This window comes from Thamnophis sirtalis, unplaced genomic scaffold, assembly GCF_051295495.1.
Source record: "Thamnophis sirtalis isolate CommonGarterSnake01/CBP01778 unplaced genomic scaffold, rThaSir2_p1.2 scaffold_4, whole genome shotgun sequence".
In the NCBI taxonomy this organism is placed as follows: Eukaryota; Metazoa; Chordata; class Lepidosauria; order Squamata; family Natricidae; genus Thamnophis; species Thamnophis sirtalis.
The window spans coordinates 549,169-567,691 of record NW_028261384.1 but is presented as its reverse complement, the minus strand read 5'-3'; the positions used below and the strand labels follow the sequence as shown (position 1 = coordinate 567,691).

The window sequence follows — 18,523 nt, the reverse complement described above, 5'->3', positions numbered from 1 at the left end:
TCGTTGTAGCGTGGAGCATCGTCGGGAGGGGACAAAGGTGGTCGTAAAACAGAGCCAGAAGTGTCGGGCGCTGTCCGAGGCAAGGGAGGGTGGGAGGGGCATCCGGGGTGGCTGTTGAGGGAAGGGTCGCAGCTTCCAAAGGAAAGAAGGGACCAAGAGCGAGCCCTCCCCCACTCCCTCCATGGGGTCTCCTGCACATAACAGGGCAGTTGGCACAGACATGACCAGCATGGGATCTTGGAGGTCATCTAGTCCAACCCCAGCTTAGGCTGCAAAGCCCTTTCAACTTTCACACCCAGGGGGGTTGGGGGAGGGGGCCTGCTCTAATCTGGAACCGCTCTGTTCTCGGGAAAGCAGGTGCCTCCAACTGGTGGCCCGCGGGCCGGATATGTCCCACGCAGACCACGTGGGCAAAAAAGCTTCACGCTATGCGACGTCCACGCAGTGCGGGGAATTTGACAGCCGTGCGGTAAAGTCTGCTCTTGGAAAAAGGAAGGAGCCAGGAGAAGCCCTCCCCCCTCCACCCCGCGTGTGTCAGGCATGCCTCCTCCTTCAACATCCAAGAAAGGAAAACCTCAACTCCATGTGAATAAAGTACTTTTATTGGATATGAAGTGAAAGCAGCTAAAGGAAAGCAGGATCTGAGCCAGAAAGGTGGAAACATCTACATATCAAACATTTACCCAGCACCCTCCCCCCCCAATCCCCCAACCCACAGTCCAATCTGCAGCTCCCTAAGGTGTGTCACCTGGGGTGCATCTCCAAACAGCCTCATCAAGTTGGTATGCCAGGCGGTCGGCCTTGACCAAGTCCACACATCAGCCTCCAAGCATGCGCAGAACAAGACTCCTCCAGTACAATATTATTCCCTCCCCCAATACTATGCAACACCCCCCCCCCCCGTTCCTATGGCAGCCGCGCAGCAAAGCAGCCGTAAGCAAGTAACCAAAACAGAGGCTGGCAGCGTGCGCCAGGGGCCCCTGAATTGGGCCGTCCCGCCCAAGAGACGGGAGCAAAAACTCCAGAAATTCAACTTTTATTGATCGGGTGTGCAGGGAGGAGAGAGACGGCTGGCGGTGAGAAGGTTCGAAGAGTCGCTGCAGGGAAGCGCTGGTCCGCCGTTCAGTCCCCGGGAAGAAAGAGCCAAAGGCCGGGGGGGGGGGCTGACCTCTGTGCCCCTCAGGCGGGGTTCAGCTCTTTGCCCAGCTCTTCGGACGCATCTGCGTCCTCCATGGCCATGTACTCCCGCCAGCCGCCCTGCGAGGAAAATCCTAGTGAATGCCGGCCCAGAGGGAAGGTGCCCCCCCAGGGGAAGATACCGTTTCCGACATAGAACCACCCTCAAGCCCACCGTTGTTTTCCTTCTTGGTGGTTTTTTTTTTTTTTTGCCCGTTTTATGGCCTTTCCCGCCCCGGTTGTTAAGTAAATCCCCACGGACGTTGCTTGCAAAGGGGGATCGCGCGGGACTGTGGGATGCAGCAACGGTCAGAAGTGTGACCGGCTCGCCCCAGGTCTGACGTTCGATGGCGGAACCGCGGGGATGAGACAAAGGGGGTTAACAGTGAAAAAAAGGCACGTTTTAGTGCCGTGGTGACTTCAAACAGTCACTAAACGAACTCTGGTGAGTTTAGGACGTTCTGGCTCTTCTTCAACGCCAAGCAATGCCGTGTGAACTTTTCTGGAGTCCTGGGAAGGACAACAGCAAGGGACTCCAGGCGGGTGCAATCCCCCCCCCCCCGATGGATCCCTGGAGAGGGGACTCTGCCGTCCAGAGTGCCCGACCCGGCTGTGTTCATGGGGGCCGGGAGCCTTGCGCCCTTCCGTCGACCTACCCAGCAGGAGCAGCACAGGCGGTGGAGGCCATATCCGAAGCAGAAGAGAGCGAGGGCCAGAGCAACAGAGTGCAGGATCAACAGGAGGATTTGGGTGGAGCTCCACATGACCTGAGGAAGGAGGGAAGCGCGAATCAGAAGGAGGGAGGCGGGGAGAGGTTGGCCACGCGCACCCCTGCCCGGCCGACCAGAGTCCACCGGCACTGGCTCCTGTGCTGCCGAGGTGGCGCAGTGGTTAAATGCAGCACTTCAGGCTACTTCAGCTGACTGCAGTTCTGCAGTTCAGCAGTTCAAATCTCACCGGCTCAGGGTTGACTCAGCCTTCCATCCTTCCGAGGTGGGTGAAATGAGGACCCGGATTGTTGTTGGGGACGATATGCTAACTCTGTAAACCGCTTAGAGAGGGCTGAAAGCCCTAGGAAGCGGTATATATAAGTCTAACTATTGCTACACAGCTGGGACTCAGGCGGAATCCTCAGTGGGGAGTCAAGAGGAGGGAGAGGGAGGGGGGACCCCCCCCCTCTGTGATGACCAATGGGCACTTCTTCCCAGGGGCCAAACACCTGAAGCCACCTGAGGATGAGCGAGCCCTCCTGGCCCCTCACTCGGACATTCAGGACAGCCCGACAGAGAAGGATCATATTTCAAAGGTCCTGTCCTGGGATTGCCGTCTTTTACCGGGCGCCGCTGTCCGCCACCCTCTCTAGGGAAGACACACTCACCACGAACGCCATGAGAGCCTCCTGGCACTCCCTGGTCCGCTCTTGTTCCCTCCGGGTGTCGTACGAAGGGCTGCTTGCCTGTTCCCACGACCGGTAGTGTTGGTACTCCGCTTGGTTCTTACAGAGTCTCTCAATGAAGTAGGGTTGGTAGGCCGGTGACGGGAGGTCCGTCAAACCCACCGTGTAGGCCACTGAGCCCGCCACGACGCTGCCCAGGTTGAGGAACGTGGCCAGGTGGACCTAAGAGGCAAGGAGGGGCACAGCTGAGAATGGGCACCGGGTCCTTGCGACAGGTCAGGGATGGGACACACACACACACACACCCTTACCCAATTTCCGCCGTGTTGGGCGCCCACTGTGGAGAAGGTGCCGGAGAGAATGAACTGCGGAGGGAGGGAAGCAGACAGTTGAGGGGTGATATATCTATCTGGGCCTCCTGCCCACCCACCAACAGGAAGCCAGCCCCCAACCCATAGTCTCCACCTCTCCCCCGAACAAGGCAGCCTCCCTCTATTGGACCACTGTGTCGTTGTGCCGTCTTGGTTCCATTCCCCTTATCCTCCCCTGCAGGTTCTTGGGGGGCAGCTGAGACCCAGGGGTTTCTCCCTGCTCCTTCCCCTTCCCCCCCACTGCTCACCAGGCTGCCTGACCAGAAAGGAACTCCGTTGTAGACTGCTTGCTTGTAGTGGGAGGGTATTACACCGTTTCGGTCAATCATGCTCAGTGCCACACCGATGCCAATACAAACTGCGCCAAGCAGGATCTGGGCTACCTGTGGGGGGGAGGGGAGAGCACAAGTAACCCCTGCATAAGAGGACCAGGGCGGAGTTACCATTGGGGTGGGGTGGGGGGGAAGCCAGGAGAGGTTAGCTGGAGACCTGACCGGACCCAGGGCCTGTTTGTGGCTGGAACCCCTCGGCTTCCTCCTGGCTCGGCTAAGGGTGCAAACCCCCAAAGCGGACGAAGGTGCCAGAATCAGGTTCAGGATCACCGAAGAGGCCTTCGGTGGGCCCGGCAGTTCAGCTCCTGGCGGTTCAGCTTAGTGAGAGCCTGGCTCAGAACTGCCTCTGAGACTGGGGGGGGAGGGGAGGGGGTCACGATGCAGGTGGAGATGCCTCTGAGCATCTACAGAGTTCTTTGCCTCCTGCCTGCTTTGATAAAAGAAGAAAAAAAAACCCCACAATTACTTTTGTTTCTACTTGGAAACCCTTTCTGGACTTTCTGCTCGTGGTGGGGGGGAAAAAAACATGAAAAGCAAATTTGGGTTTCCCGATGAGCTTTGTTGATATAGAAAGGGCCAAAAGGGGAAAGAAGGCGGGGCTTAGCAGTGAGAAGATGGAGTTTGAGGCTACTCCTGAAATTCCTCTATACCGAAGGATTTTTGGACGGGTTCTTTGAACTCTAGCTGTCCCGTAGACGACAGTGAAGGTGGGGAGAGACCCAGGACTCCAGAGATATCCGCAAATCTCTGGGGGAGGGTATTAACTCCCCGTGCCAATTCCTTTTTGGATTAGCTGCGTGCTAACTGAAACTGCAGGTTGCCCCTAAGAATGGAAGAAGTTATGTCATCTGGTAAGCTGATTTTATTATCCAAGAGAGACTGTTCGTGTTAAAAATTAAGCTAATTGAAAACCAAACAACAAGAAGATTTAGCGGCGAATTGGCTTCTCTAATGGATTTATGACTGGTGGTTATTTTACTTCTTAAATGCTTCAAGAAACTCCGCGACATCCTCCCCCCTCTGAATCTCCCTAAGTGGATCGTAAAACTTATCTCCTTCTAATTAGCCCGTCACGATTCGACATTTTTACTACTTTACTACCTAGTTCTGTTTACAACTAGATAAGATTGACAGCCTGTAAGAGACAAAAAAAAAAGTGCTTCGAAGCCTGTGGGGGGGGGGAAAAAAAGAGAGAGCTTCTAACATTTAACTACGACACAACATGGCGTCCCAAAATACCTCTAAGATTTCATTTCAGGCTCTTTTCTCTGCGTGTAAAGGACTCTTTGATTCTTACCAAAAATTGGAAAGAACCCTGGATCAACTGATTCTAAAATCTGAAGCTAAAACTGAGATCGTTGAATGCCTAAATGTTCCTGAAACACAAATGGAAAATGTGAGAAATGGTGTCTGGTCTATCTCAGAGGAAGAAAGGGAGGGGGAAGCTATAAAGAAGATTCATTTAAAGAGACAAAGTGCAGGAGGAATGGAGAATCCACCCTTGCGAATTAAAGTTAATTTGGGAAATTTTATAAGCTTAAGACAACATTATTATTTCATCACCGACATTCAGAATCCAAAGGTGCCGAAATATTTTTGTTTGGATTTGCTTATGGAAACATTTGGTAAATCTATCCAACGAATGGCTACTGGGCTGAGGAAATCGCGTTGTTGGAGGGACACAGGCTGACAGATGGGACAATACATCCAAAAATTAGCTAAATCGGATTACTTCAATTTGTAATAGATATAGCTGAATAATGACTGATATGGATAGCAATATATATAATTTGGAACTGGCTGATAGATTGATGAATACAATTGAAAACTAGTTAAACACAATTGCTCGCTCTTGTAACAGATATTGCTGAATAATAATGGATACTGATAGTAATGTACATAATGTGGAGTTGATATGATAACTGACAATTGGATATGAAAAAACGCCTTTAGATTATACATAAAGAGTATTAACTATAATAATTAGCACTATTAAAAAAAACTAAATAAAATTCATACAATCAAATGTTAATCAATACTGGGAAAATGTTATGTTATATGATATAACTGAATATTATGGAGGTTTAGCTAAAATAGGATATGAGGATTTGATGATAATAGAGGATTTTACAAATAAGTAAATGAATTGTCAGCATGTGCTATGGATTAATTTTTTAGCATAGCTAAGGATGAAGGATGTTTAAATAACCATAATAATTGAAACTGGAGGTATAATGATGTTGATATGGTAAATATTTGAGTTAAGATATCTGAATTAATATGAATTAATGGAAGAGAAGCACCAAAACATGTTGTAACCAGTTGATATACTTCTTTTTTTCTTTTCATAACAGACACCTGTGTTTTGTTTTGTTTTCCTGATTATTGTTTTTGTCTTTTTTGTATTATCTACTATTTTTTATCTTAACTTTTACTTTATATTTGTTCTTTTTTTCTTTTTCTTTTTTTTTGATTTCTCTCCCTTCCCATCGGTGTGGGTAGATATTGTTCAAGACTATTACTCCTACCAATACTCCTAAATAATAATTACAGTTAAATGAAAATGGATATATAATAATGCTTGAGTTAATATGAGTTATGTTGGTTGACTGTGGAGGAGATGTACCAAAACTTATTTGTAATCGATTGATATATTAAGAAAGATGCTATACTTGTTTCAAACTAAAATTAAAAAACATTTAATTAAAAAAAAAAAAGGGCCAAAAGGTAAAAAGTGAAGGTTCCATGTTACAATCTTACAGTGAGTCCTCAACTTACGACAAGCGAGCCATTTTACAATGGTCGTTCAGCGAGTCAAGGGAGGTGTTCAATTAGGAACACAGTCCTTCCGTGAGGAATCTGGTTTCCTCACTGGTTTTGCTGGTCAGGGGGTGGCAAAAGGGGACCCACCACAGCAAAAAAAAAAACCTGCAACTGTCACAAAGGCGAAGCGGTGGCCAAGGTGAATTTTGATTGGGGGGGGGAACAGTTATAAGCCAACGGTTTCCGTTGCCATTGTTCATGTTGAACAGTCGTTAAATGAACTGTTGGAAGTCAAAAACGTCTCTGTAGTTTTGTCGAGTCGGAAGTGGACGCCGCTTCTTCCTTCTCTTCTTTTCTACACTCTGCCCTTCCCTTTTCCCTCCCCCCTTTCCCCTGTTACTTGAGTGTGTGTGTGTGTGTGTTGTATGCTATAAACGAATCAAACCGGTATTGTGTTTACGACCAAGAGCCCATTCGGTCCCTCCAGGCTTGGCAAGGCAAGAGCCCCGTCCGATCCCCCCTCACCAAGGCTGACCCCCCCCATCCCCAAATCTTACCCCCAAGGCTTTCTGCTCCCCCCTGCGTGGGCGGCGGGCAGCACCGGTGGCATCCTTGGCAGCTGTTCTGCGGTGAATCAAAGACGCCGCACCTTTGCACAGGTAAGCCATCCCGGACTCCTGGTTGAGGGTGATGTTGACCACGGTGCCCCCGGACTCCCCCAGGGCCACCTCGGTGCCCTCGACCTTCACGGTGGTGGTGCCCGCCATGTCTCCCACGGCGATTCTTCTTCCTCCTGGCAAGTCGGTGGGCGAGGAAACGAGCAGCTGGCGGGCAGAGGAGGAAGTGTGAGAGGCAGGTGGAAAACACTGCGGGGGGGGGAGGGGGGAAGAAGGGAGGGCACCTGGAGGGGGCGGAGCCTGTACTTTCACTGCCCGGGGTTGGAGGGTGGGGGCGAACAAGGTGCTTTGGGGGAAAGGAAGGTGTTTCCCATTGCCAAGCCCCCCCCCCTTCCCTACCTCCCACCTCTGAGTCTTCCACCCACTGGATCGCAGGGAAGCTGCCCAGAGTGGCAGAGGGGGGGGGGTCTCTTCGGCTGAGATGGGAGGGGGGGTTGAGCATGGGGAAGGGGACTTTTAGAAGCCTTCTGGCTAAGAAGAAGAGAGGGGCTATGGGGCTATAGGGCCTCTGCCTCCCCACCCACCCGGCTTGCGGGGATGGGAGATGTGCTACTCCCGCTGGGGGCTCCGAAGGGCTTGTCTTGGTCTCCGGAGCCCTTCCTCCCCCCCCCACCGCCAGCATCCCTGCTTTGTCTCGGACTTGCCCCTCCCTCACCCCCCCCCCCACAGATGGCCTTTGAGTTTGGTGCCAACAGTGGATGACTTCCTCCCCCCCCCACCTCACGGATGAGCCTGGAGCTCCTTATTGGCTCCCCACGACCCCACCATGAGCAGGGGGCTGGACTAGAAGACCTCCAAGGTCCCCTTCCAGCTCGATTCTTATTCAGATTCCCTTCCTCCCTCCTTCTTCCTTCCTTCCTCTTTCCCTTCCTCCCTCCGTTTTCCTTCCGTCCTCCCTCTTTTCCTTCCTTCCTCCCTCTTTTCCTCCCTCCCTCTTTTCCTTGCTCCGTTTTCCTTCCTCTTTTCCTTCCTTCTTTCCTCCTTCTTTTCCTTCCTTCCTTCTGCTTTTCCCCCTCCCTCCCTTCATCCCTTCCTTCCTTTCTCCCTCTTTTCCTTCCTTCTTTCCTCTCTTTCTCCCACCCTCTTTTCCTCCCTCCCTCCCTCTTTTCCTTCCTCCCTCCCTCTCTCTCTTTTCCTTCCTTTCTTCCTCCCTCTTTTCCTTCCTCCCTCTTTTCCTTCCTCCCTCCCTTCATTCCTTCCTTCCTTCCTCCCTCTTTTCCTTCCTTTCCTCTCTTTCTCCCTCCATCTTTTCCTCTCTCTCCCTCTTTTCCTTCCTTCCCTTGTCTGAAAATAGGGTCTCCTGCTGGGGGGGGCGGACTAGAAGACCTCCAAGGTCCCCCCTTCCAGCTCCAGCAGAGAGCTAACCCAGCCTCCCCAAAGCGGGCGGGTGAAGGAGCCACCATCGGCGCTGCCGTGGGAGGGAGAGCAGAGAGGAAGGGGCGCGGGGGTCGCAGCGCGCACACGCACCTCACAAGACCCGGAGCGAACAGCCGCCTGGTTCCTTGCTGCGACCCGCGGGAAGTCTGGCAGAGCAGAGCGGAGCGGAGCAGAGCAGAAGCGGGCTGGGGCGGGGCTGTGTCTGGGGCCGCGGACGATGCCAAAGGTTTGACGCAAGAGGGGAAAGTCCCGGCCATTTTGTTTGCACGCAACGGGGAAGCAGGATTTGAACCTGGGACCCGACCGATGCCCGGCTCTGAGTTCCAAAAGCAGAAAGTGGGGCGGGGGGGGAGCGATGCCAGGAGACACCTGGGCTTGTGCTGATTGGCTGTCACCCAGGGAGTCTGGAGGGGTTGATGGGGTACTTTGTCACCTGCCCGGAGAGAGCCCGCCCCTCCCTCTCACCTGCCTCCCATCGGGCTGGTCTCACCTGCGGGGCAGGGCTCTGCGAGGAGGAGGAGGAGGAGGAAGGATTGCGGGGTCCTTGGTGCTCTCTGAGCTGGGTGGATTCCGGGCAGACGTTTCCCGACCCAACTAGGGAACAGCATCAGTGCTGGAAGGGGGGAGGAAGAACAGTGAAGCTGGGTCGCTCAGACTAGAGTTGGAAGGGACCTCGGAGGCCATCTAGTCCAACCCCCCCTCTAATTCTTGTAATTCCTTAAAAGAAATGCCGAAGGGAAGAGTTGGACGGGACCAAGTTCCTATTTATAATGAGAGGCAGAGCTCCGAGGCCCCTTCCAACTCCGCCCTCAGCGCTTCCCTTGAGGAGAGAAGCCCTACAAGGAGTTGGGGTCTTGCTTCTCCCTTTGTTTATGGAGTACACGTGTCGTTAATTGAACTTTCATTGAACCTTGGACTTTTGACCCCTTGTGGCCAGGCTTCCCGTCTCTTTTGCAAGTTCCAACTCTTGTGGCTCTCTGGCTTTTCATGTAGAAGTCAAGGGGCTCTAAGAGGCTGTCCAGCCTGACCCGGTAGGGTTCACACTTAACGTCCAAATCCCACTTTACGGCTGCTTTAACAACGCCTGGCTTCCCCTTGTGGCGACCGACCCACTTTCAGCAGGGGTTTCGTTTTGCGGTTTGACATCGAAGCTTCCTGTTTTTCTGCAAGACTCAGAAAACGTCTCTGACTTTGCAATGCAAGAGCAGAGTTGGAAGGGGCCCCGGAGGTCCTCCAGTCCAACCTCCTGCCTAGGCAGGAAACCCTATACCCTTCGTCTCACTCTTATGTCCAAGCCTCACTTTACGTCCGGCCACACCGTGGCCCCCATCTAAACAAGGGCAGTGATTCACTTAGCAACGGGGGCAAGGAAAGCCGCTCAGAACGATCGGGCTCCATGGTGGTCATAAGTCGAGGACTCCTTGTATTAAATGGATACACCCCATTATCTCCCCCCCACCACCAAGGATTCGGGGGCTGGTGGGGGAGGCCAAAGGCCTTCTGCGCATGCTCCGGGGTTGCCTCCGCCTTGCGCTTGGCCCTCTCGGCGGGCGCTTCTCGGCGCACGGCTCCCTGGGAGTTGAAGTCCCCCCGAGCGACGAACCAAAGGGGAAAAAAACAGAAAATAAAAGCCGGTCGAGGGAGCTTCCGGCATGACCGCGTTAATCAGCGAGGTGAGAAGGCCGGAGCGGTCGGAAGTATCTTTAGAACCGGCCGGCATGGCTTCACTCATGGGTTCGGGCTTCCGGTACACCCCGTCCCGAGTTTCCGGCGGCGCTCTAGTTCCGCCGCATCTCTGCTCCTCTGTCCCGATGGCGGCTGCCGGGTTCTTCCTGGGTCGAGGTGGGGGAGGAACGGGGGAAGATTATGGGGGGGGGCTGGGGGGAAGGGTAACCAGGGAGAGCGGGAGGAGCTTGCGTGGGGGCGTCCTGGGGGAGGAGGGGCTTGAGGGGGGATCCAGGGGGGCGTTGGGGAGCATCGGGGTCCGGGGGGGGGTACCTGAGAGAGTGGGGGGAGTTTGGGGGGGACAGCGGGGGGGGCTTGGAAGTATGGGGGCCTGGGGGGTCTCTGGGGAGGAGGGGTCTTGGGGATCAGGGGGCGGAGCTTGGGCTGCGGGTGCTGCGGGAGGGAGGGAGAGGCTGGGGGGGGACAGCTGGGGGGGGGCTTTGGGAAGAATGGAGGAGTCCTGGGGATGGGGGGGAGGGTCCTGGGGGCGGGGGCAGAGCTTGTGGTGGAGAGGAGGGGGCTGCTATGGGGGGACAGTTGTGGGGAGGTTTGAGGGGAATGGGGTGGTCTTGGGGGCGGAGTAACTGGGGAGTGTGGGGAGACCTTGGGGTGGGCAGAGTCATGGGGGGGGGTTGGGGGGGCATCCTGCAGAAAGCATGAGTGTGGGGTGGGGGAGGGAGTAAGGTACAGGTTGGGGCTCAGAGGGAGGAAATTGGGGTCCTGTGGATGGAATGTCAGTGGGGAACATCTGGGGGGGGGGCTAACCTTGGGATGGCTGAGGGTAGGGAGTAACCTACAGGGAGGAGGGAGCTGGTGTTTCGGGGGAGGGGAGGGGAGGGCTGTGCTTGGCGGGGGGGGGGGACGATCTGGGTGGTGGGGTAACCTAGGAAAATGAGCTGATCTTGGAGTCAAGGGGAGGGGGAGATAAAATTTGGAGAGGGGGTCCCTGGGGGCAGTGAAGGGGCATCCAGGGAGACCTGGGGGGGGGATTGACCAGATCTGATGGGTCTCTTTTGGGAGGGTAACCTGGGAATGTGAATGGATCTCAGGACATGGAGGGGGTGAGGTATGGGGTGGGGAATAGAGAAGATCTGGGAGGGGGGGTTGGGAGGCATGGGGGGGTCTAGTAGGGAGGATATGGGGGTTCAGGGAGAGTAAACCACAGGGAGGTGGGCAGGATTTGGGGGTTCCTGGTGGAGGGGGGCTGACAGAGGGGATCTGGGTAACGAGTGGAGGGGAGACCCCGAGAGGTGACCGGTTCCCCCACTCAATGCCATCTTCTCCCCCCCCCCCACTCCTGCAGGTGCCCGCTGGATGGCCACGCTGACGCAGATGCACCGCCTGGGCCGTACCAAGCGCCCCCCGTCTCCCCCGGGGCCCCTGGACGGGCATCCTCAGCTGAAAGGGGTGGTGCTGAAGACCCTCATCCGCAAGCCCAAGAAGCCCAACTCGGCCAACCGCAAGTGCGCCCTGGTGCGGCTCAGCACGGGCAAAGAGCTGATCTGCTTCATCCCGGGCGAGGGCCACAACCTCCAGGAGCACATGGCCGTCCTGGTGGAAGGCGGGCGCAAGCAGGACCTGCCCGGCGTCAAAGTCCGGATCATACGGGGCAAATACGACTGCGCTCACGTCAAAAAGAAGACGGCTTGAAGGACGGACGCAGCCGGGGGGGGGGCAAAATACCCCCCCCCCCGGTCCCATTGGCAAATCGGGGGGTGGGCTGCCCCGAGGAGGACAGAAAGCACCAGACAAAAAACAGTTTCGAAGGAGGCTGCGGTTTCTGGCCGAGTGGCCCCTACATTGACTCAATCAACCCACCAATTGAATAAATAAATCTATGGGGTTGGGGGCCTTCGACCCCTCCTGGAATCCCTCTTGCTTTTGGGCATCAACTGGGGCTAGGAGGGCTTCTAGGGAGGGTGGGAGGGATGATAGACGCATAGATGATGGATGAGGGGATGGATGGATGGATGGATGTAGATGATATAGGAGACACATGATGGATGGAGAGATAGGGATCGATTGACAGGATAGATTAGATACGATGGATGGATAGATGATGGATGGATGGAGGATAGACACAGGAAGGATGGGGAGGATGGATGGGTGGATGGGTAGATGATGGAATATGGATGGGGAGATGGATAAATTGGGTGGATAGACGGATTTAGATATAACAAGACATGATGGATGGGTAGATAGGGATGGATAGATTACATAGATGGAGGAATGGATTATAGCCAAAGTCGATGGATGGGGAGATTGGATGGATAGATAGATGGATCTAGATGATATGATAGAATAACGAGTTGGAAGGGATCTTGGTGGTCATCTAGTCCAACCCCCCTTCTTAGGCAGGAAACTATACCAACATCTTCCTAAAAACCTCCAGGGTTGGAGCATTCACAACTTCTGGAGGCAACTTCTGTTCCACTGATTAATTGTTCTGACTGTCAGGAAATTCCTCCTCAGTTCTAAGTTGCTTCTCTCCTTGATTAGTTTTCACCCATTGCTTCTTGTGCCGTGTTCAGGTGCTTTGGAGAATAGCTTGACTGTATGCAGACACATGATGGATGGGGAGATAGGGGGTAGATTGGATGGACGGACGGATGGACAGACAGATGAATCTCTTCAGTCCCTCCTGGAATCCCTCTTGCTTTTGTGTGTTGTGGGGAGGACACCTGGGAATAGGTAGGTAGGTAGATGGGTGGATAGGTGGCCACATTATAAAAAAAGATGTGGAGACTTTTGGAAGAGACTTTGGAGGCCATCTAGTCCAACCCCTTGCTCAAGCAAGAAACTGATCAAAATCATAGAATAACATGGTTAGAAGGGACTATGGAAGTCATCTAGACCAACCCCCTGCTCGAGCAGGAGACCCTTACAGAATGACAGAGTTGGGAGGGGCCTGTTGTGGTCCACTGGCGGCCTGCAGAGCTGCAGACAGGAGGTTGGGGAGGAAGATGGGCCAGTCCTGGAGTCTGGGGAAGGCTCGGACGAGGGCTCTGTGTTGGAGGCAGAGGGGGGGCCAGGGCCGTCTGGGGTTTATGTGCTGCCTCCGGAGCCTCCAGAGGAGACAGCAGCGAGACAGAGGAACAGGCTCCCCCTGTTCCCAATGCGCGCATGCGCAGAGTTGCCAGAAGGCAAGAACAGTTAGAACAAGGGACGACTCGGGAGGAAGGCTTGGAGGTGATTGGCCCCTCCCATAGGACATAAAGGAGGAGCAAAGGCACGGGAGCCTTTAGAGGAAGCAACTTGGTTCATGCTGGTTAGTTTACCTTCTGAAGCTCCGTTTGGACTCTGTGTGGCCTTGCCAAGCTAATTGCCAATTAAGTCTTTGGCAGCGTTTTTAAAGAAGGTAAAGGTTGGGTGCTTATCAGCCTTATCCCGAAAGACTTTGTCAGTTTACTGTAGGACTTTTGACTACTATTTGGGACTCATTGCGGGCTGTGAATGAATATAATTCACAGCCTTTGAAATAAAAATAGGGTTTTTGGACCTAAGCGTGTGTTTTTCAGTGTATCAGGAAGCCTACGTCAGAACAGGACCTTGGAGGGCATCTAGTCCAACCCCCTGAACAAGCAGGAGACCCTTTACCATTCCAGACAAATGGCTTCCCAGTCTCCTCTCGGAATTCCTTGGAGCACCTCCAAACCCCCGGAGGTAAAAAGTTCAACCAGATTAACCAGTTCTCAGGAAAGCAAAGAAACCATTTCCTTCACCGGCCCATCCTAGATTATCAAAAGGCAGGCTGTTGTTCCGATTCCCAGTGAGCCAGATCTGCCCAGAGGCAGGAGCTGAAAAACGGGAGCAGTCGGTGTCCAGCCCCCTGTGCAAACACCTTTATCATTCCAGATAAATTGTTGTGACCCGCCAGCAGAGCTGGCAGCAGATTCGAACAGTGAGGAGGTTAGGGAGGAAGAAGGGCCAGTCCTGGAGTCTGGGGAAGGCTCTGAGGAGGGCTCTGCGTCGGAGGGCAGAGAGGGGGCCAGAGCCGTAGGTCAGTTATCAGCTGCTTTCAGAGTCAGACACCAGTGAGGCAGACGAACAGCTGGAGCCTGTTCCCAGTGTGCGCATGCAGAGTTCCCAGGCGAAGGGAACAGACGTTGACTTGGGAATAAGACAGTGGTGGGTTCCAGGCGGTACGGCCCGGTACGGCTAGACCTGTAGTAGTCAGGAGGAGCAGCCACCAAACTGGTATGGTGGCTCGTTTGGTCCACACGCCCACCCACATTTCCATAGCTGTTTATAACGCGACCAGCCAATTGCAAACATCAGACGGCGCCTGCATGACCTCCACCAAGCAGCTGAGCGTCGCAGGGCGGTGGCATGCACATGTGTGCACAGCACCCATTCCCGACTAGGACACCCAGCCCCGTGCGCAGCATACAGGTTGCGACAGGGTCCGGAACCCGCCACTGGAGTAAGGCCACAAGTGGATGATGAATGGCCCCTCCCCGAGGGAATAAAAGGAGCAAAAGGGGAGTGGAGTTTGCAGGAGACCATTAGTTTGCTTCATTGGTTCCTGACTCTCCAAGGCTCCTTGCCAAGTTCTGCAGATCTCAGCTCTCCAAGCCAGAGAAGGTCTGTGACCGTAAATCCTCCCTTGAAAGACTTTGCTGGACGACTTCCTGGGAGGAGCCTACTGGTGGAGGCAGCAAAAAATCAGCTGCCTCCGAATTCCTGGCTACGTACCTGTTTAGAGGATCTTCCATCTGACGTCTTATCAGGTTTTCTTATCCTTCAGGCAAGAAGGAAAGAAGAAACTGTTTTGCTGGCAAATGCTCTTCGATTTTTGCAGCTTTTGTGCTTGCAAGGAAAGGGGGGCTAGCCCAAGGCAGAACGGCTGTCCGTGCTGGGAACTTCAAACTGCCTTGTGCAGGACAAAGTAGGTCTCTCCCACTCTGCTCAAAGTTTTGTTTGATTTATTCCTATCACGAGCTGGATCCGTTTACTGTGGACAATAATTGCTTATCAACATTTTAGCTTCTTTTCTTTTTCTCCTCCGAAAAATTATTTACTCAGAGGCTTCTAAAATGGCGCCGAGCAGGCTGGTTTCTCCGGTAATAACGAACACTTTCTGCTAATCCTCACAAGAATTCAAAACAAAAGAGATTGCTTATCACTTGTTTTGGTTTCACAACAGAAGAATTTTACTCCTTCATTAACCTTGCTTATTTGGAAGTTAAATGGTGATGAATCTGCTGAATGGTCTGGTTACAATGTTTACTCACTGAAAGTTTTGCCAAGCCTTAAACTTCAAAATAAAAGCCTCTTTATTTAAAGCTGTATATTTAGGCAATAGGGTTTTATTAACTGCAGGCAGATAAATTTTGAAATGGCCTCAAAACCAAATATTAACTTGAAGTCGTCACCCTCTACTTCCAGGGGCACATCCTCAGTGCCTGGCACAAAGCTGCAGCCTCCGCTTCCTACGCCCCCTGCTGGGGATGTGTTAACGAAAGAATTTTTCTTGAGTAATCTAAGCGAGGCTCTTAATGCACAGACAATTAAAATGGAAGATAAATTTAGAGATAATAGAGAGGAGAGAAAAGAGGAAATAAAAGAAATGAAAGAAGAAATTAAAAGTGAAATAAAAGGACTTAAACAGGAGCTGTATGAGAAATTTGAGGCTAAGGTTGATAAAATTAGAGACGACATGCTGAGTCTTGTAACTGTATTAACAGAACATATTTCTGGAGTGGAAGATACTCTAGAGGTTCTTAATGATGCCAATGCTAACTTGACATTGAAAACAGAGGTGGTGGAACAAAAAGTGGAAAATGCTGAAAAAGAAATTATTATGATACAGTACCGACAAATGGAGTTCGCATTAAGAGTAAGGGGGCTGCGTGAGGAGAAACAGGAGAACCTGAAACAGACCCTATCGGAAGCTTTTGATCGCCTGATGGGAAGACCAGGGACCAATCAAGACTGGCGAATTGACAAAGCTTACCGCGTTAACTCCTGGCTGGCAAAGCAGAAGCAGCTTCCTCGAGACATCGTTATATATTTCACTACAAGAGAGTTTAGAAATATGGTACTGCAAGCATCTTATAACACTAAGCCTCAAATTGGCGGTCAAGACCTGGCTGTTTTGAAAGAGATACCACCTCAAATGTTAAGAGCCAGAAGAGACTACGCTTTTTTGGTCGAAGAACTCAGAAATCGTCAGATACAGTATAGATGGGATGCACCATTTGGCATCATATTTACATTTGATAAGCAAAGATACCGCCTCAACACTGTATGGAAAGCCCGAGATTTTTATTATAATATATTGAAGGCCGGACACCCTGCACCATCTGGACCTAGAGAAAGACCACAAGAAGGACAGGATAGACAGCAAACTACACAACCACCAGACAAGATGGAGCATCTCTCTTCTCTAGAAGTGCAAGGTGCTATGGAACCAAGACCTAGCCGCATGACTACTAGACGTATGGAGAAACAAGCTAAAAAGCAACAGCATCAACAACCATCGGCCATCGATCAAGGATCTACAACAACAAATCTGGAAGCAATGGGAGGAGCTAGACCTAAGGTTAAACAGGCCGTGCAGGAAGCTCTAAAAATGCTTCAACCAACCAAAGATGACAACTAAGATTTTAACATGGAATGTCAACGGACTGAACTCTCCACAGAAGAGGAAGAAAATATTTCATTATCTCAAACAGTTTAAGAACGATGTAATTTGTTTGCAAGAAACTCATATCAAGTCAACTGATCAAAAATATTTGATCAACTCAAAACTTGGTCAACATTTTGTAGCTTCTGCTATGGAAAAGAAGAATGGTATAGTTGTATACTTAAGAAAAGACATGAAAGCTGAATTAATAGAAGCAGATCCCTTCGGAAGATATATTGCTTTAGACTTAATCTTAGAAGGGAAAGACTTTGCTGGAAGTGAAGGAGCGGAATTCACAGGAAATTAATAAGAGGGGTTTTTGTTGGGACAACAGGGAGTTTCCGTCAAGCTCTTGGGAAGCCTCAGTCAGAACAGATATATTGCATTTATTGTATTGTATTTATTATACTTGTATGCTGCCCTATTCCCAGAGGGACTCAAGTGGGGCTGGGAACTCGACAGCCCCAGGCCTGCCGGAACAGCCAGGTCTTGACGGCTTTGCGGAAAGCCTGGAGGGTGGTGAGGGTCTGAATCTGCACGGGGAGATTGTTCCAGAGGGCCGGAGCAGCCACAGAAAAGGCCCTCCCCCGGGGGGTTGACAGTCGACATTGGCTAGTTGATGGAATCCGGAGGAGGCCTAATCTGTGGGAACTAATTGGTCGTAGGGAGGTGATTGGCAGGAGGCAATATAGCAATAGCAATAGCAGTAGACTTATATACCGCTTCATAGGCCTTTCAGGCCTCTCTAAGCGGTTTACAGAGAGTCAGCATATTGCCCCCAACAATCTGGGTCCTCATTTTACCCACCTCGGAAGGATGGAAGGCCTGAGCCGGTGAGATTTGAACCGCTGAACTGCTGATCTAGCAGTAGCCTGCAGTGCTGCATTTAACCACTGCGCCACCTTGGCTCTTGATTGGCAGGAGGCGGTCTCTCAAGTACCCAGGTTTGATACCATGCAGGGCTTTAAAAGTAATGACTAGCACCTTGAAGTGTGTCCGGAGCCCAATGGGCAGCCAGTGCAGCTCGCGGAGGATAGGTGTAACGTGGGTGTACCAAGGTGCACCCACAATCGCTCGCGCGGCTGCATTCTGGATAAGCTGAAGTCTCCAAATGCTCTTCAAGGGCTGCCCCATGTAGTCCAGTCTTGAGGTCATGAGGGCGTGAGTGACTGTTCTGAGAGCCTCCCAGTTCCGGTAGGGTCGCAATTGGTGCACCAGGCGAACCTGGGCAAACGCCCCCCTGGTCACAGCTGACAGGTGATGTTCTAAAGTCAGCTGTGGGTCCAGGAGGACTCCCAAGTTGCGAACTCTGTCTGAGGGGCGTATAATTTCACCCCCCAGCCTGAGAGTTGGAATACAAGGCCAATCTTTGGGAGGGAAAAACACAAGCCACTCGGTCTTGTCGGGATTGAGTGCAAGCTTGTTCACACCCATCCAGATAGATGGATGTAGATATAAGAAACAGATGTGATGGATGTAGAGGTAGGGATAGATAGATAGGAGAGATGGATGGATGGATGGATGGATGGATGGATGGATGGATGGATGGATGGATGGATGGATTGATTGATTGATGGATCTAGATGATACACGCAGACACAGGATGGATGGGGAGATGGGATAGATTTGATGGACAGACGGATGAATCTCTTCAGTCCCTCCTGGAATCCCTCTTGCTTTTGTGTGTTGTGGGGAGGACACTCGGGAATAGGTAGATGATGGGTGGATAGGTGACCACATTACAAAAAAAGATGTGGATGGAAATTGTTGGAAGGGATCTTGGAGGTCATCTAGACCAGCAGTCACCAACTGGTGGTCCGTGAGGAAATTTTAGTGGTTCGCAGTTAAATTATTTGCATTTTTTACATTGCACTAAATCAGGGGTCCTCAAACTACGCCCCCTGGGAGGGATACGTGCAATGGACGCTTGTGTTGCTGCAGACCCCTTGGGGGTCTTTTTGTGCAGGTCGGAGGGGGCAGAAATTCCAACTTGGGGTCTGGTTTGGGCTCCTGGTGAGGGGCTTTAGGTGAAGGCTGGAGGGAAGCACTGCTGGTGGCAAAGAGTGGGAGGGCCTCGT

General features: G+C 52.1%; 2 protein-coding genes across 3 annotated transcripts; one reads left to right on the top strand and one right to left on the bottom strand.

Annotated features, from left to right (window-relative positions):
* Positions 1 to 580: 580 nt before the first annotated feature.
* Positions 581 to 8,732, bottom strand: TMEM176B (transmembrane protein 176B). Of its 2 annotated transcripts, none has more exons than XM_087712287.1 (7): positions 8,583 to 8,732; positions 6,596 to 6,862; positions 3,192 to 3,326; positions 2,884 to 2,937; positions 2,555 to 2,794; positions 1,833 to 1,943; positions 581 to 1,257 (listed from the first exon to the last, which is right to left on the bottom strand). In XM_087712287.1, exons 2-7 carry the CDS (start codon positions 6,803 to 6,805, stop codon positions 1,180 to 1,182), a joined length of 828 nt encoding a protein of 275 aa, XP_087568413.1. In that variant the 5' UTR covers positions 6,806 to 6,862; positions 8,583 to 8,732; the 3' UTR covers positions 581 to 1,179. The 2 variants fall into 2 exon arrangements, with proteins under 2 accessions (XP_087568413.1, XP_087568412.1); XM_087712286.1 differs by lacking the exon at positions 8,583 to 8,732 and adding an exon at positions 8,183 to 8,340.
* Positions 8,733 to 9,791: 1,059 nt separating this feature from the next.
* On the top strand, positions 9,792 to 11,686 carry MRPS12 (mitochondrial ribosomal protein S12). The gene is made up of 2 exons (XM_087712303.1): positions 9,792 to 9,934; positions 11,121 to 11,686. Exons 1-2 carry the CDS (start codon positions 9,811 to 9,813, stop codon positions 11,465 to 11,467), a joined length of 471 nt encoding a protein of 156 aa, XP_087568429.1. The 5' UTR covers positions 9,792 to 9,810; the 3' UTR covers positions 11,468 to 11,686.
* Positions 11,687 to 18,523: the final 6,837 nt, after the last annotated feature.

Bases quoted from the DNA above. Each gene is read 5' to 3' on its own strand.
- TMEM176B (XM_087712287.1), bottom strand. From the start codon at position 6,805: ATGGCGGGCACCACCACCGTGAAGGTCGAGGGCACCGAGGTGGCCCTG. The intron at 2,938-3,191 runs GTGAGCAGTGGG...CTCCCTCCGCAG, and splicing joins CTTTCTGGTCAGGCAGCCTG to TTCATTCTCTCCGGCACCTT. The intron at 1,944-2,554 runs GTGAGTGTGTCT...CTCCTTCCTCAG, and splicing joins AGGCTCTCATGGCGTTCGTG to GTCATGTGGAGCTCCACCCA.
- MRPS12 (XM_087712303.1), top strand. From the start codon at position 9,811: ATGGCTTCACTCATGGGTTCGGGCTTCCGGTACACCCCGTCCCGAGTT. The intron at 9,935-11,120 runs GTGGGGGAGGAA...CCACTCCTGCAG, and splicing joins CGGGTTCTTCCTGGGTCGAG to GTGCCCGCTGGATGGCCACG.